At 38.3% G+C, this 17,641-nt stretch overlaps 1 protein-coding gene across 7 annotated transcripts in view; it reads right to left on the reverse strand.

The window, feature by feature from the left end:
- The window catches only part of TCF12 (transcription factor 12), a 158,648-nt gene that overhangs the window by 68,053 nt on the left and 72,954 nt on the right, over nt 1–17,641 (reverse strand). For all 7 annotated transcript variants that reach the window (XM_030954930.1, XM_030954931.1, XM_030954934.1 and 4 more), the window contains exon 7: nt 1,572–1,636. In XM_030954930.1, coding sequence (XP_030810790.1) covers nt 1,572–1,636 — 65 coding nt within the window. The remainder of the gene's footprint in view (nt 1–1,571; nt 1,637–17,641) is intronic.

The raw sequence follows: 17,641 nt of genomic DNA on the forward strand, positions 1-17,641 counted from the left end.
ATGGTTTTTCCAGCCCCTACAGGCTTAAAAGAGAGTAGATCCATGTCCACTGGCTGTGTTAGCTACTTCAATTACAATGATGTTTAGATAAGGGACCAGGGAAACTTTCTTAAAGTAATTACACTTCAGTACTTGAAAACAAAACCCGGGGTGGTCATGCAGCCTCTTCCATCTCTGGAGTTTTTTGAGAACTGACCCCACGAAGCCTCTGTCAGGGACAATGCAGCTGATTCTTCATTTAGATTGTAATGACCTCACATGATAACTGTGGACCTTCTGTATGACAGATTTCAAACACTGTAGCGGCAATGAGAGCGATATTTCAAGCACTACCATGCATTCAAACAAACAAGCAAACAAATCAAAAATATTCAGAAATCCCAGCACAGTCCAAATGCAGGGTTTCAAATGCTGTCAGATTTACCTGACAAAAACCAAACTAAAGTACAAACTGTAACTTATCACATGAATTTAAATGGAATTAAAATTTAATTGAAAGTTAACTCTATGTTCATTTTTTATTTTCCTGAATATAGAACTAATACAGATTTACCTACAGTAATATTTTCCCCACATACCAAAATTTTTAAGGAAAAAGAAACGGAGGGAGATTACATAGTCAGAAGCTTATCAAAGGGATACACTGAAGTAAAAGTGATGTTAATAGAAACAAACATGTGTAAGACTGTAGGTATATGTAAGGTAGGACTGTAGGTATATTAAACAGTATTAGATAGAAACAATCCTAAATATGCAGAGATATAAAAGGATTTTCCTCACTGAGAAACTAAACAACAGAAATAACACTCATTACTGCAAAGCAGAGTGGAATTTTATGCAAATTCACATAAAAACATTTTCCAATACAAAGCATTAATTTAATGAAAGAGTAATGTGGAAATTATTTGATTCCAAACTAATGCCAAATTTAAGTTATTATATTTAAATAGAGTACATACAGAGTTATTTCAACAATAGTAACTACACTAATACAATGTTTTACTGTTTAGACTGGCAATAATGTGAAGCCCATAACTCTCAGGTAAAGAGCTATACTGCTTTTTGGGAGAATGCTGCTGAAAGCTCACCCATACAGCTACAAATGGGTCTTTGTTTGCCACATCTGCGTTGCAGAGAAGTAGTAAAGGCTGTGAGAATGATCCTTTCTTAATAGGGGAAGCACTGCCACATGGTGCTGCCCATTCACACTTCCCAAGCTACTAGTTAAAGACTGAAAACCAAGATGTCAAACTCATATGCTAGATGTTAGAAAGATACTTCTGAAAATATGAGCTCAAAGGAAATAGTCAACCTACAGTAAAATTAAAAAATTATTCCTCTTTGAGAAAATAAACATAAATTAATTTCTTAGAATTATAAACATATTAGTTATTTAAACCTTTATCAACAGACACTGAATGTAATCACATGCTAATTATACTTTTTAAGCAGTCAAACTTCCTGTGCATTCAAAACAAACTTTTAAACAATGATCAAAGTATTCTTAGTCTGGCTCATTAGAAATACCATGAAGAAAATCATCACTCTGAAATGAAAAACTCTGTACTTACTTGACAGCCAGGCAAGCCTGTATCCCTACCATACAGTGGAAATGGACCTCTGTCAGAGGTTTTTCCTGAAAAAGAAAGAAATTTAAAATTTGATTATTTTTAAAATCCCGTAGACATCCACATCAGTTGTTCTTTTATGCAATTCAGAAAATCTATTAGCATCGTAATTAAATTTACAAACATTAAGTCGCATGAATCAAATCAGGTTTTTATATCTGTGTTTAACATGCTCAAACAACACTGCAGTGAAAGATGACATATTTACCTAATTCCTTTTGTAATCAGTCAGATACAATAAAATATTCCTATTCAGTATGTTTAAATACAAAACGCAAAAGTCCGTTTTTATTTCCATTATTAACAAGCAAAGGTAGAGACATTTTTAGACATTTCTCCTTCCTACATGAAAGTAGCACTTAGCTGGTATCCATCTTAGACAATTAATATACTCAGCAATAAAACCAAACCACATGAAAATCAAACAAAAATCTTATTTAAAACACCAAAACTCACATCACCCTTAAACCACAGCTGATTTATTCAGCTCTTGGCACTCACCCCTAAATCTCTTTTTGTTTAATGTACAGATCAGCAGGCACAAAACTCAAGCAATACAACTGGGCAAGACAGCAAATGCAATTTTTGTGGGTAAGCAGCACATAGAGAACACGGTGCAGAGGCTGCCTTCTGATGCTGCTGCCTCAGGTCACAAGACATTAGCAATGGGTTTGGCAGCTCCAGAAAATCTACTTAGTGCTGTATTTGTTAGCTATGCCACCAAAATGGCATGTTTGTATATGAAAACTCAGTATGCAACTTCTCCAGTAGAGCTTAGAAGTTTATCAAGCTACACTTTGAAAAAAATCTTTAATAGAAGCCCACGGAACAATGCCAAGCATCAGACACTCATCAAGTTTGTGTGTAACAAAAAGCACCAAGTGCATGTGCCTGCCCTAATTACAGCACAGTTAGGGCTCAGAAAAACCCTGTACCACCACTCAGAGCCTTATCCAAAGGCAAGCATTAATTAACCAGATCTACCCATTTGAAAATGAATGCTATCTCACCCAACTAGGCACTCCCTTTGCAAATGATGTGTGTGTTATCCTGTCCTAATAAGAAGAAAAAGTAGCCTCTCTTTCACATTCCCATTTCAGTGATAAATAGCTCCAAGTTATTGCAATTGCACTTCAAGAATAGGACTTCCTTTGCTTTTTCTGATTTTTCTCTCTTACTACCAGAAGTCCCTAAATACAATTTCATATGAGGAAAATCTGAAGTATGCTTTCTGTTCATTTTAAAAGTGCATCTTGTGTAAGCAGGGAGGAAGAGGAAGTCTGAATCTCTTGGAACAACATCTCTGCAAGGTTATCACCATGATAGCTACCAATGGTATGGTCAACAATAGTTTGCTTGAAAAATGGCAGCTCTGCTGTAACAAAGGGAGAAAAAAAGTTAACATTTTTCTGCTGAAGCAATTTGCCTCTAACAATCTATCAAGCACCAAGCAAATAAAATACCTAGCATGCAAAATTATAAGTAGTAGGATGAATCATGCTGTTCATTTTAAACCAGACTCAGCATTTTCTTTCCAGAAAATGAGAATCTCATATCACATGATAAACAACTTTGACTGAAGTATGCAGTCTTCCAGGCAGGCTTTAAAACAAATATTTGTACAAGAGTCAATTACAGAGGCTAGAAAAATTATTATTTAAATTATGGTTTGTGTAGCAAGCAAGAAATTGTTAGATAAGAATGCATAAAATTTGTTATTTGAATGTTATAATTTTTAAAGTATGGCAGATTCATATTAAAGGAGAAAAGCTTCCTCCAACAGCCTAATCTACAGTAAATTTGGTTCCAAGAAGTGACCAGGAAAAGTCAAAGCTTTCTGATGCTGCAGTGCTAAATATTTATCAAAAATTAGCTGAGCAAATTAACACTTAATCTGAGTTCAAATGCCCTAGCTTTTCAATGAAGGGTTTGGAAAACAACCCAGGATCAACCATGAGAGTGCCTTTCACAGACAGTCTCCCAAACACATTCCCCTTTCAAGCACTCAGACAGGACTCTCAAACTTGCAATAGTGTCGTAACATTCAAGGTACACATTTTCGAAACACCCAAAATTAGCAGTCACACACTAGAGCAACAGCCACTGAGCCCACACTCAAGTCCTGCTCCAGGCTCCCTCTCAAACCATGGAGCTGCACCCTGGGGTCCCTGCGTGGGACTGGGGCAGGGTCAGCAGCTTCATCTCCACATGGGAACGGCACAAGGGTGGGACAGAGGAGGGGGATCCTGGGCACCATCAGAGCACTTCTCTGAGTGCAGTGAAGCCTCTGAAGCCCCAGTGAGAAAACACCAAGGTTTCCCAGCCTGGCCATATCACAGGACAGCTTCACTTCCAACACAAAGGAAAGGTGATGGAGGACAGACTTCAAACTGCTGTTGTCATCTCAACACACCTCCACACCTCCAGGCACAATGCTACTCTCCCTATTCAAACCTCTGTAAGGTAATGCCACAGGTGATGTTTACTTCTCAACAGAAACAGAAAATACTCAGCACTACTTCACAAGTACTTGGAAGGTGGGTAATGTCAGGTGTGAGAAGATGACACTTCCTGGATGGTTCACAAACAGGTAGGTCCCACTCACACTGTGATCAATGCATGGGCAGTCTCTAGCACCCAGTAAAGTTCATACACATGGCCAAATATATCAAAGCAGAATCCCTTTGGTGGTTTTCAGCTTATGAAATACCTTTCTTATTTACTCATACTCTCTACAGACTGACAGAAGAGAATAAAAATGTAGAGGTTACAGTAAAACCCCAAATTACTGGAGTCCCAGTGCTTATGAGAATGCCAACTCTAAAAATACAATGAGAGTGAGAGCCAAAGCAGACCCTGAATGACTTGCAGGTTTACCCCACAAGATTTGCAGCTGAGTCTGTTATGCCCTCTCTCAGGTCTTGTCTCAGTCATTGCCCACTACACAGACAGCAACAGTCTCCTTTGCATTGCAGCTGGAAATTCAGAAACACCAATGCTCAGCATTTCTGGGACATAAGGACACTTATCACTGTGGCACCCAACATTAATTAAAAGAAGGAGAACAAAAAACACTATAAATTACAAAATCCTTGTTGAACATTAATTAGAAGAAAGAGAGCAAAAAACACTATAAATGACAAAATCCTTATTGAATACTTTCATTTGCACAGGCTTGTGCAGAGATGGAGGTAAGGTAGTGTGCAGACTTATCAGATGGGAAGGTAAAGCAGATGCCCAGATGAAGTTTATTTCCTCTTCAGATCTGATTTTATTTTCACACAACCAAAAAAAGTTAGATGCTGCCGTTTTAAAAGCAAAATCTATGCCTTGCTTACAAACTAGCATCATGGTAAACTTTTCCTCAGGTTACATCCTAGTGGCTCTATATACCAGAGCTGTGCATTCCAAGCAGATTTGGAATAAAGCAATAGACATTTTAAAAAAATTGAGTTGCTTATATGCAAAAAATTTACATTTGCACAGGTCAATTCACAAAGCATTTGAATCTTTTAATAACATGGAATTAATGTGTTTTATTGGGCCTTGGGTTTTTTTTTTTTTTGAAGTTTCATGTGTTTTTATCAGAAAAAAATTTCAAGGACCTAGTCACCACCTAACAGGCTTAAAGTTCAGGGACTATGGAGTTAACAGAAACCCAACCAAGAAAATCCCACTAGGCATTTTGAACCACAAATATTTCCCAACTGCATAAATTTAAAACTCTGACACATTCTCTACCAATTCAAACATTAATAGGCATTTAGTAAATAATTTTTTTTCTCTTGCAATCACTTGTCTAAATGTGATATGCTCACAACTTAACACAGCCTTTGAATACCACACGAGGAATTGTCTTCCACAATCCATCTATACTATAACAGCTGTGCAGCCTAAATACTCAACACAGAAGGAACTGAAACAGCAAGATGCAAAGTGATAGTGAGCTGAAAACAGCACTGCATGAACTCAGCTGAGGACTACTTCAGTGATTGTGCTATAAATGCCTGCCAGTATCAAACAGCCTTTTCCCACTGCTTCTAGAAAATGCTTGGCTTATGAGAAGATGACAGAACTCTCAAAAAATTATTTCAATTCCCACAGAATTAACCCTTTACAGACTGAAGATCTTTCTGTGCATTGCTAAGAATTTGTTTGGTTGGCAATATGGAAAGCGACAACGTCTTTTAATGAGCAATGTTTATCATCCAGTATGAATGCCACAGTGACCACAGCTGGCAGCTGCTCTGTTTGTCAGACATGAAGTATGTCTGCCCTACTTGTACCGAGAATCGGCTCTAAGTGAATACTGAAGCGTGTTTTTACAGTTCCTAAACATAATTTCTTCAATGGTAACACTTTAAACTGGTCCCCACAGATACCCAAAAATCAGCTTATAAACTTTGTTGACAAGTTTGAAAATTTCTTTTTTCTTTTCAAGTTATTAAAGTGGTGTTTTCAGTTCATTATTTCAATTCAATTCAGTTAGAAATCTATTAGATTGCTTTCTCCCCCTCCACATCCAGCAAAGTATGTGTCTTTGTGACCCACAGAATGAATACATTCAAATAATTTTTCATATGCAGATCTAATGTAACAAGGAACAAGCTGCATAAGCTACACTGGCACATACAAAAGATGCAAGAAAACCTTCAACAAAATAGCTGTTTTTCTACTAATCAATATTGCTTTCCAAATTACCTTGAGGTAAAAAGTACACAATGTTTCTAGAATAAGATTCTTGTAGGTTCACTCTTTATTTCTTTAAATTTTGCTGGCATTAGAAATTCTTATTCAGCAATTCTTCAGTACAGTCAAAAAAATATTACGTTTGGTTAAAACACAAATCCATCTCTGCTCCTAGGACTTGGTGTGTTGCCTTTTTTGTAGCAAAACTGACACATGCAGCCATAAAAATTTTTACTACATATCTATGCATTTCCCATGGCAGCAGAGGAATAATTTCTTCCTTTTCTACTGCTATATAGCATACTCATTAATAGAGGCTGTCCCAGTTTTAGTATCTTCCCTCTAGCATTTTAAAGATCCATAATGCACACATGTATATATTGTGAATACATATAAAAATACAACATGCATTTTTCCTTCTGATACTTGAGCCCCAGAACTCCTGGAAATGAAACAGAGATCTGGAGCAACACAATTAGAAGAAATGGTTTAAAACAAATGACCTCCTATTCTCTTCATGACAATGTTTAAGTATTATTGGCTGATGTGTGCCAAGCATGCTGCTGGCTGCACTGAGGATGTTTAACAAGCCAGTGCCAACAAGTGCAGCTGCTGGACTTGCAGCACCCTCCTCCTGTTCATTCCAAGCCAAATTACTCACTCAGCTATGAACAATGAAGCAGCAACACAGAAAAATGCCAAGTGCAAGCGAGATTAGTGATAAACTACAGGATCCCTACAGAGGTCAGTGATTAGCAGGTCCCCAGCCGTAATCACTTTCCTAACCCAGCCTTTATCTCATCACTGCTCCATCTCAGCTCAGACTTCTGACTGCAAGCAGCTTCTCCAGTCAATATCCCTCCAAGTCTTGCAAACTCAGCCACACTCTCACACCTTTTAATAAAGCAGTCAAACCTACATAGTACAGAATGTCTGCAAACGTGTAGGACACATTTTTAACCTGATGTTTAATAAGTAATTAATACACAATAAAATCCTATAACTGGAAAAATTGTAATAAAGTAACAGAAGAAAAACTACAAACATACTTAAGCCAGATATGCCATGCCCAAATGTTGATCAGCAATGCAGCCTCATGATAAATACAATAATCATGATAAAAATGGTATGTACAGACTGCAACTAGTGAAAATATGTAGGGTTTTCCCCCCATACTGTGACATCTTGTAAAACCAATTTTTCCAGACAGCAGAAGTAAATGTTTTAGCAAAACTTGGGTTTAACACTACAGATTTGCTCCCTCCTCCTTTTTTGGCCAAAATTTTGAAAGACTGAGATCCTACAAAACTAATGATTATCAAGAAGTAAGAACTATGATTCTAAATGAGATTTATGGGATTTAACAGTCCAATCTCAGGTCTGCCAGTAATCTCCTAGGATTCTCCATGTCATAAATTCTCATTTGTAAGAAGACAGCATCATACTTTTGTTATCAAGTCCAATTACTTATTTGGAGCAAGAACTGCTTTTCACATCCAAATAATCCAAAATGTGAAAAAACTGAAGCTGGAATTACCTGTAATCAACTTCCCATTATAACTTTTGCAATTTAGGAACAGATACTGAATTATTGCTTTTGTTAACATTTGCACAAGATGATCTGGAAAAAAAAATTCAGTTTGCTTTCCAAAGACGAAAAAGATCAGAAGCTTTTATACTTACAGTTGTGTTGGCATTTGCAGATGTCTTTCACTGTGAAAATTCTACTGATTGAACCAACCAGGCAATAAATCTCCGAGTATATTTATAAAGATGTTAAACACAGAAGTCAAGGGATTTCTCACAACTTCTTTAACACAATATTTTTTAAAATAATGTCAGTGTGTGAAGAGGTATTAAAGAACCTGCTTCTCAAAGACATGCCTTTGACACTTCCATCCCATTGATTTGTAAGTACATCTAAGAAAAGATGGAGTATTTTGTCAGTTTGCAGATCACTGCACAGATCTTGCGCTATAAAAACAATTTATTAATGTTCTTATGTACTTCAAATACACAGGAGGTAAGGGTGGACTAAATTCCACATTATATTTGGATTGACCCTATGAACTTGTAATTTATATGCTCATGTCAACTAGGAACATTTCTATTCCAACAGAGGCTGATCCATGAGGGCTCCTTCCCCAGTACTATTCCTGTCCTTCCACTTAGCAGGTTTACTCTGAGCTGAATAACAAATCAAATGTTTGCAAGGCTAAAAGGCACTGAAGTCGCTGGCAGGAAGAATGCACAGCAGTAACTGAGGGAAGAGGGAGGACAAACCTGAAGAAAGAACTTTCTTCTCTTCCTCCCCCAAGCATATGTAGGCAAGTATCTGCAAAGCAAATAATTCCTGAAGAGCTGTTCCATGCACTTGCAAATCCTCCACTACTATGTGTACCCCAGGCTAACCTTACCATTATCAATGGTAGCACTCTATTAACCCATTATGTGTGCTGCACATAGAGAGAACACCCAGTGAGACACAGATTAAAAATACACTAAAAATGAGGGAGATCAGGGATATAGAATATCCAAAAAACAACAACCAAAGTGAGTTTGCATGTGAACACACAGCCATTCCACACTGGTGGCATTTGTCATATACATTTACTTAACTCACCTATCCATCCCTTGTTTTTCTAAAGTATCCAAGTGTCTTCACTTTGTCAATTAAAATATTTTTCTTTTGTCATCTTCCCCACCTCATGCCCAAGGGATTTAGCTGAAATTCTTAAGTAACTAGCAAAGCTGCTACTTATAGTTAACTTGAAAAGCATCCCTTGCTCTCCTGGTGTGGAATTTGTCCCAGATCTAAGGACAAAAATTACTTTGAACATCAATTACATTCTTAAGTCTAAAGTCAAGAGGATTTTTTAATTGGAAATGAATAGAGAATCCACACTTTACAACAAAATGCTACACCTGTTTCCAATTAAAAATTATTTTGGTGACACTACTTACTACAAATTACTAGATTACTTTATATATATATATATGTAAGTTCTGCAGGTATCTACAGCTTCACTTACTATCCAAGATCTATTGATTCTCATTTCATGTGAAAAGTCAGTTTGTCAACAAAGAAAGATTCCCCCCTTGCCCATTTTGTGTATAAACACAGGCACAAACACAATGAACATTTATAACCATCTTCCACAAGGCAACTGCAAATGCATACACGGGTCCTCTGCTGGAGAACATTTTGACAGTTCTTACTTGAATGACTTGCATAACCTTTTCTAACTTCACCCCTCACAGCCATCTCAATTGCAGAGACAGAGGTTTGCAAAACAGGAATTTTCAATCTGTGGGCTCTGTAACTGTTAAACTGAAGAAGAAAAAAAACCCCAAATAAAAACCCAATTAAATAAAAAACCCCACCGAACCACCCAAAGAACCAAACAACAGAGGAAAACAATATAGAAAACCAAACCCCAAACACACAATAGATGCTATAACACATTTTGGAAGACAAAACAACATGTTAAGTGTTTTCTGAGTATTACTTCTTCTAGAAACAATTCCCACAGGTACCACAGAATAACCAAGTTACCTGTTAAAACAAGAGGGGGAATCCTGAGGAGATGGTGCCTGAAAGGAGCCATGTCCTGGTTAGGGGCTGGAAACTCCTGACTATTCACATGCATTATATGAAGGTGCATCGAGCCAAAACAACGTGAAACAAAACCCCCAGAAAGAATAATTACACAGTCTAGAGTAATGCAAAGTACTTCAAATGCTAGGAGCTTAAAATAGGTGTTCTTGTTTTAGTACAAAAGTAATATTTACAGTATGGGACTTTGGAATGTCCAGAAATTGAAAGCAATCCTCCCAAGCCCTGAACCAGTGACGATAACTGCACAAGTGTGCAGAAATGTAAACTGGTATTGCAGCTACAAAGAGAATGAACTTTTAACTATCCACCACAATACCACTGAAAACCACAGATCTCTCATATGTAGGCACCTCACATCTCCATGCATTTATGAAAACACCAACACCTTACTGCCAAGGCACCTCCAGCATGAACATTGGAGTTTTAAGTAACAGATTATTTATAAGAGATCATAACAAGTGTGGAAGAAACAACAACTGAAGAAACATTAAGAATAATAACCCAAGTCCAGACATAGTCAAAGTGATCATAAGTCTCAGGTTTAAAAACACCATGGAACAGGGGGAGCTGCTCAATGCACTAAAGACTAAAATTTCATATATCAATAAATCCTACCTCTCTGCTTGGCTACACATGCTTTACAGAGGCTTTAAATGACCTAATGCAGATAAGGAAAACACTTTTTCTCAGCATGTTAAGAATAAAAGGAATGCTCATTGCAATATTGGTAATTATTTTATACAAATGGTGACATGAATAAGAATGATGAAATACTTTCTATTACAACAGTAAGGAGAATGTAAAAGCAATTACTAATGCTCTGCACATCTGTATCAGCAGGTCGAGGTATCCTGACTCCAAAAGGATTTTTTTTTTTTTTCAAATACATATAAACCAAGGGGTTATCTCAGATATTAAGGCTGGTTTTTACTAAGTCTTAGAATATTCATACAGTGCAAGATCTCTGGAAGAAAGTTCATTTTGTACACTATTTAAAATAAGTAAATAGGACTACCCAAACAATTTATTCCCCTAATAGCAAATCGTAAATAATGACATCACAAAATGGAATTTTATTAAAAAAGGATTAGTAGGCTAATGGCAATACTCTTCAATCTGATTTTGTGGGAAAGGTGTGGTTTTTTCACTGTAAGCTGGCACAGTACACTATCAATGTACCTGAGTTTTGTAAGTTATGTGCATTGATAACCAACTGTTTGACAATAAAAGGCTACATTTTAAAATAATTACTTAAAGGAATCACCTTATTACTCTATTAAAATAATAATGCATTAAGGGAGTGAAAGCTAGGCATCAGATAATGTTTTAAATGCAACTGGAATCACCAACATGACTCAAACCTTACCCCTAGATTTAGGTCATTTTTGGGTTTTTTTTAAGCATCAGCTTGTCAATCTAAATGTGTTACTGGAAATTCAGAGCTGGTAGATTGAAACAAATGAAGACAGGTCAGTGGAGTGCTCTGAACTGCACTTTGGAAAGCAAACTGCCTTTAATTCAGCCATGTGCAGGACTGAGACAAGGCCCTGCAGTCTGGAACTGGATTTCCCCTTCAGGGGGAGGGTAGGAGCTACAGAAACTTTCCACATTCCTCCATTATCCCAGCCCTTCCTGTTGGCCTGCCTCAGCACCTCTGCAAAAGGCATTGTGGCCTTGGCAAATCCCACAGGGAACCTCCTGAGGTGTTGACTAGAAAAGGCCAAATGTCCACCCTGGTGTTATGTGGTTATGGTCCCTGAAAGTATTGCAGAGTGAAAATCTTTCTTGTAAGGCTAAACAGTATTAATGAGTGAAAGTAAAACCACCTGGGCTTGGTATCTTTTTATCTATTTTACCTGCTTGTACTTCAACTCCCTGGACTATAGAACAGGTTCTGTATATTATTGTGCAAGCCTTTGATACACAAACAAGTATTAATTTCAAAGACATTTCACATTTCATACCTAGCTGTAATCTCTGCTGTAAGCTTTCAACTACACTTGATATCAAACAGGCATAAACACTTATAAAACACTTTTCTTGATCCTGTTCTAACTCATCTAAGTCTCAGCATCTGAAGCACCTATTTTACTTCTCATGCAATTTTTTCAACTTAAATTTACCTTGTTTTTCACTCTCCCTGCAGCTCTAATTCTGTATTACCAACTATACAGTGTATATGGAACCCTTCTTGCTTAAAGTCTTTATCAGCTTGGAGGAAAACACAGAGCACAGCCTAAAAGAGTTTTTACAGACTGTAATTTCAGAGATGCAGTTGGCATACTTGAAGGCAGGACCACCGTTCAGAGGAACAGAAACAACCTAGAGGATTGGGCCAACAGGAACCTTATAAAATTCAACCATAACAAATGTAAAGTTCTGCCCCTGGCCAGGAGCAGCCCCTTGCACCAGTGCAGGCTGGGGTCTGGAAGGGGCAGCTGCAGGTGAGACAGCATGGGCAGGGCAGTGACCATCCACCTCTGCCCAGCACACCTTACAACAGATCAAAAATATTGCACCTAATTTCCAAACCCCCAGTTAAAACAAAACCCCAACAGCCCACAAACATCAACCAGCCAAAGATAAGCTAAAGAGCAATAAACAGAAAGAATCCCAGTGCTTTCACTGGATGCAAGGGTTTCTTTCTTTTTACCAGTATCACATCCATTCCAGAATCCTGGATTCTGAAATCCTGCAGCTGGCAATTCTGCCCCCAACTTCCATCGGGTCGTATCACTTCCAATTTCTTCAGCTTCCTTTTGCAATGACTTCATATATCTATTTTTCTATCTATTTTTCTGTATTGGTTTCTCTTTACCTCTTACATATACTTTTCCCTCAGCACCAAAACTTAGTGAAATAATTTTAAGCTTTCCAATTCAACTGAATTAAGTCCCTTAATTATTCATTACATACTGGTTCTGCAAAAATGTTCATGCATTTAAAAACCCACACAACACTGACCTGTACCTCTTTCCTTCTTTGCCCATGAGAGCACTCTCTTGGATATCCGGTCTCTGCAATGAGTTTATGATTTGCATTCTGCTGTACAAAACAGCAAATAATTCTGAATGACGACTGAAACTATCCTTCTTTAGGCAAGCCATTTGGAGAAGAGTCATAAAAAGAATTAAGACTGATATTGAAATATCTGGGTTTCTCCGTTTCTTTAAATTAAAAATTGCATAGTTAAGTAAAACATAGAGTCATTGTAAGAGTTCCATGCCACAGTTGTATCTTGAAACTTTCACTACCTCTGTGTTTATTTAATTCACACATATATTCTAATTTTAAAAAACCAAAGCAGTACCGAGGTCATTTGAATTGCTGCACTTTTACTTCTAGGGTTATATTCACAAAGTCTATTTTAAGAACTGCTTTGGAAGCAACTGATGTTTTATGCAGTGAACTGCTATTTTCCCAGATGAATAGAATATCCATTCTTTGGCTCACAGTTTCCATGACACTAAAAACAAAACATTCATCGGCAGCAGCTCAGTGTTTGATGGTAAATGCAGCTGCAGCTCACAACAGCTCGCAGTGTACCTCAGCCCGCCACAGCTGAACAGAGGCACTGTATTTCCCCAACGCAATTTCATTGTTTTACAGACAAGCCTTTTCTTGCCAAACTCAAACATTTCAAATCCTGCTGCTGTTCTGTCTTGAAATGAAAAGTTATTCAATTCTGTAAGTAATGATACTAATGCTAAGTCTTCCAAATTACCGGACAAAGTACATAACCAGAAACACAGCTTCGGTGGCAGGAGCATCTGCCCCTACAGTCTAAAACAAATTTTTTTGCCAAAGAATTTCAAACTTTCCTCCTTGATACAATTCCAACTCACTTGCTTCAAGTAAGCTGTTGAAAATGAAGTACAGGGGCAATTTTAAAACTGGTAAATGGAGAAAGTCACATGGCAATCCAGAGACAAGGAATGGCACTGAGCTTTCAGAACTGCTTCCCTCCCCAAAAAGGAGCATTAAAGCGTGCATGTCTCTTTAGAACAAAGCCAGTCTTCTGTTTTAGGGCAAAATACAAGACTTCCACTTGCTAGTAATTTAATCCTGCCCCATATCAGCTAACTTTTCATCTGTTTGAGACCCAGTTTAGGTATATGGTCACTCCCCTTTTCACACTGGTCAGCACACCACTGTTAAACAAACACTGGGACTTAATCACATTGGTTTGATTCTGAAGGTCTCATTGAAAACAGGACCTAATCAATACTCCACATTTATTAGGAGTAGGTTTAGGCAGAAATTCTGTAAAGCAACTAAGCATATATCTACTTCCAAATATTCAAATGTTCTAAATTCAGCAGGGACTTCTCATATGAACTACACACTCAGGAAACTGATAGGAGACTGCAGGCGGATCACAGAGAAAAATCTGACAAAGGAAAACACATCTCAGCCAACTCTTAATGGAGTTCTTAAGAAATTCTGTCAAAACTACTGGAAATATTGAAAAAGTACTAAGTTAACATTAATCCATTCGCAACTTAACGGTAGTGCTATTTTCATTTCTGGTTTTTCTATAATATACAGTCCACCTTCTCTAAGGGCAGAAACAAAGTGACGGCTCGCAGCACGCCGCGGTTGGAGCAGAGGGGAGCCAGCAGCGCCGTGTGGCTGCGACAATGCCGGGGTCGAGGGGGTGACAGTGCCGTCCGGAGGGAGTGGCGAGGGGGGAAGTGACAAAGCTGTCCGGGAGGGGGTGGCAATTGCCGTTCGGGGTGGGGGGTGGCAATGCCGTCCGGGGAGGTGGGGGAAGGGGGGGAGTGACAATGCTGTCCGGGGGGGGAGGTGGCAATGCCGTTCGGGGAGGGCGTGGCAATGCCGTCCCGGGGAGGGGGGAGTGACAATGCCGTCCCGGGGTGGCGGCAATGCCGTCCGGGCAGCGGCGTGGGCCCTGGCGCGCTCCAGCTCCCCGCGGCGCGGCCGCTGCCGTGCCCAGAGCGCCCCCTCCCGGCGCCGGGCCTGCAGCGCACGGAAATGTCACGGACAGCGCGGCCTTGCACCGGCGCGGGCCGAGACTCCCCTCACGACCGAGTCCCTTGAAAGGGCAGCTCAGTAAAGAAAAACAGTAGTCCAAAAGCTGCAGCAATATTTAGTAATAAATCATTAGCGAAACAAAAATTAAATCATTGCTCTTTATACCCAAACCATTAACTTCAACTTGAGATTCAGCAGGCCCTTGAGGATCAAAGAGGGTTAGGGCAGCTTACTGTCAGAGGCCGCTGGAATTCACTTGCAAGCATTACTCTTCATAAATTTCTATTGATGGCCTTTCTACTGACAACTTACTGGACTTTTATCACATCCTTGCACTAAGCCATTAACAAGACTGGATCATAAGTGCACTCCCCACAGGCCACTACACATTACAAGACCAGAAAAAAAATGAAGCTTGCTTTTGTAGCTTTTCCAGGACCTGAATAAGAAAAATAGACACAGAGTGCAACATTCTTATTGCCAGCACAGCAACTCCACCTTGACAGAACCCTAGTTCTGGAGTGTAATGTGTGCTGCAGTAGCCACCACTGTAACCTAGGAAGAACATTCAGGTTCTTCTGCAAATACAGTCCTTCAGAAGTCCTTTGGTGGGCTGGTAAATACTGATACAGGACACAAATGCTATTTCAAATTTTCCATTTTATTAAGTGTTTCCTGAGGGTTTGACTCTTTTTTTCCTTCTGAAGCTTAAAAGGAGACAAGAAGTCCAGAATCTGGCAGAAATGGTCAACTCCCCTTGCAGTTCCTGGAAAGAATTTTCTTATCTACAGATTTAAATTCTTCAAGTTTATTGCAACACTGGTGTACATTTCCCTATCCTAGTGTCTCCCAAACAGCAGACAATAAATTGAAGATCCACCATCTGACTGGTATATTAGAGATGATGTTTTTGCTCCTTTACATCAAATATAGTGCCAGTTTTATTGAAAATATTCAAGATAAATCCATGTGTTTTCCTGAGACTGTCTTTTTGTAGCTGTAGTGGCAGTAGCAAATAAGGGACTCCATAGAAAGAATACAAGCAACTATGTCTAAGGCCATAGTAAAATCCCACCTGTTTGTAATTATCACACACCCAGCCAGGCATGCAGGGGGAAGATGAATGAACATAGAGAAGCTTTTTCAAGTATAATTTGCAGCATGAAAACCTGAAGGAAACCCCACATTTTAAGCTACCACAGATTCTCGATACGTTCTTCATAAGTCAGTAGTTAGTGATCCTTTTTATTGCTCCCTTCTCAAATGCAGATTCTTTATAGCCATCTACTTTCTGAAACTTTGGATAATGTCTAAAAATGCTAAACTGTAATATCAACATATTAAGTCAGTGACAAGGGAGGAAGACTGGACAGACAAACAGCACCTATTATAATCACTACCAGCATCTCTCTTGCCCAAGCATGAACCATGTCTTGCCCATCTGCTCAGGTACTTACCTCTTTTTCAAGAGGTAATTGAAAAAAAATTAATAAATTCTTATCCATGAGAAAGTGGTTTAAAAAAAAATTACAGCAGCTATATTGGATACAGAAGGTCAAAATTCAGAGTCTCAAAAAAATAGTGTTTTAAAAGAATCTCCAAAACTAAAAGTTAAAAGATGGCTGCTTTTCAGATAGCAAAACACCCAATTTTATTTGAAGTATAACTCAATCACAAGTGCACAGGAATGCTGAAGCCATGTCGTGTAGCTCTATTTGAAATCCTAAATATGGATTTATGACCCTGATCCTTCAAACAGCTACATACATGCTTAATGGGATTATGTGTGCTTAAAGTCTCTTAGATGCAGAAGTATTCATGAAATTAGGACTTACCTTGGGCATGTAGATCAGTAGGACACATTAGATTTATACTGACTTTTGTTATATTTGTAAGACATTTGGACACTTCCTATTATATGAGGTAAACACAGAAGTAGAATTATTTCAGCAGTATTTTCTTTGCATGTATCACAAAAAGCTTAGAAGGATTATTTTTTTCCTAAAAGAAAGGAGACTACTATGGGAGCACTACCAAAGCACCAGAAATGCTAATTAAGTGGTCACTTTGCTTATGATAAAAACAGCCTTGAAGTAAAAATCAGAGATATGTTTTAAATAGATTTTTTCACACTATCCTAGAACATTATGTATTTCTAGAACTGGAGCTGTACTGAAATATTCTAAAAAGTGAAAGCACTTGAGATATTATTTCAACAATTGTGTGCATGTATGCATAAGTAACAACACTTCACCTATGCACATTTCAGTGTATCCAAAACACCTCAGCCTCATACATGCTAAGATTTTTCTTCCCTGAATAAGACCCATTCTTTACCACTTTTTAATTCTTTTTTTAAAAGTCTTCCCCCACCAATTACAGGCAGGAAATAAAAAGAAACGCAACTCTTTTATGTAAAGTAAATCCATCTGGATGTTTGCTGCATCCTATATTATAAACTTGTGATCCCCAACCAGAATGAGTTATAGTGAAGCTGCAGGCAAAATTGTCTCCATATACCACAATCCATTATCCCTGTCAAGTTAATGTTCCATGTTGAGCCATATGGCGTGGGTACACACTCAACAAAGGAAATTCCTTAAACTTGTTATAATCAGCACTTACAGTCATCCGAAAAAACTGACATAAACAGCTTTATTGTGTTTTGTTCATTTCAGTTGATATCCATGACAAAAAGAGGAAGCTTCGC

This window comes from Camarhynchus parvulus, chromosome 10 (genome assembly GCF_901933205.1).
Source record: "Camarhynchus parvulus chromosome 10, STF_HiC, whole genome shotgun sequence".
Lineage (NCBI taxonomy): Eukaryota > Metazoa > Chordata > Aves > Passeriformes > Thraupidae > Camarhynchus > Camarhynchus parvulus.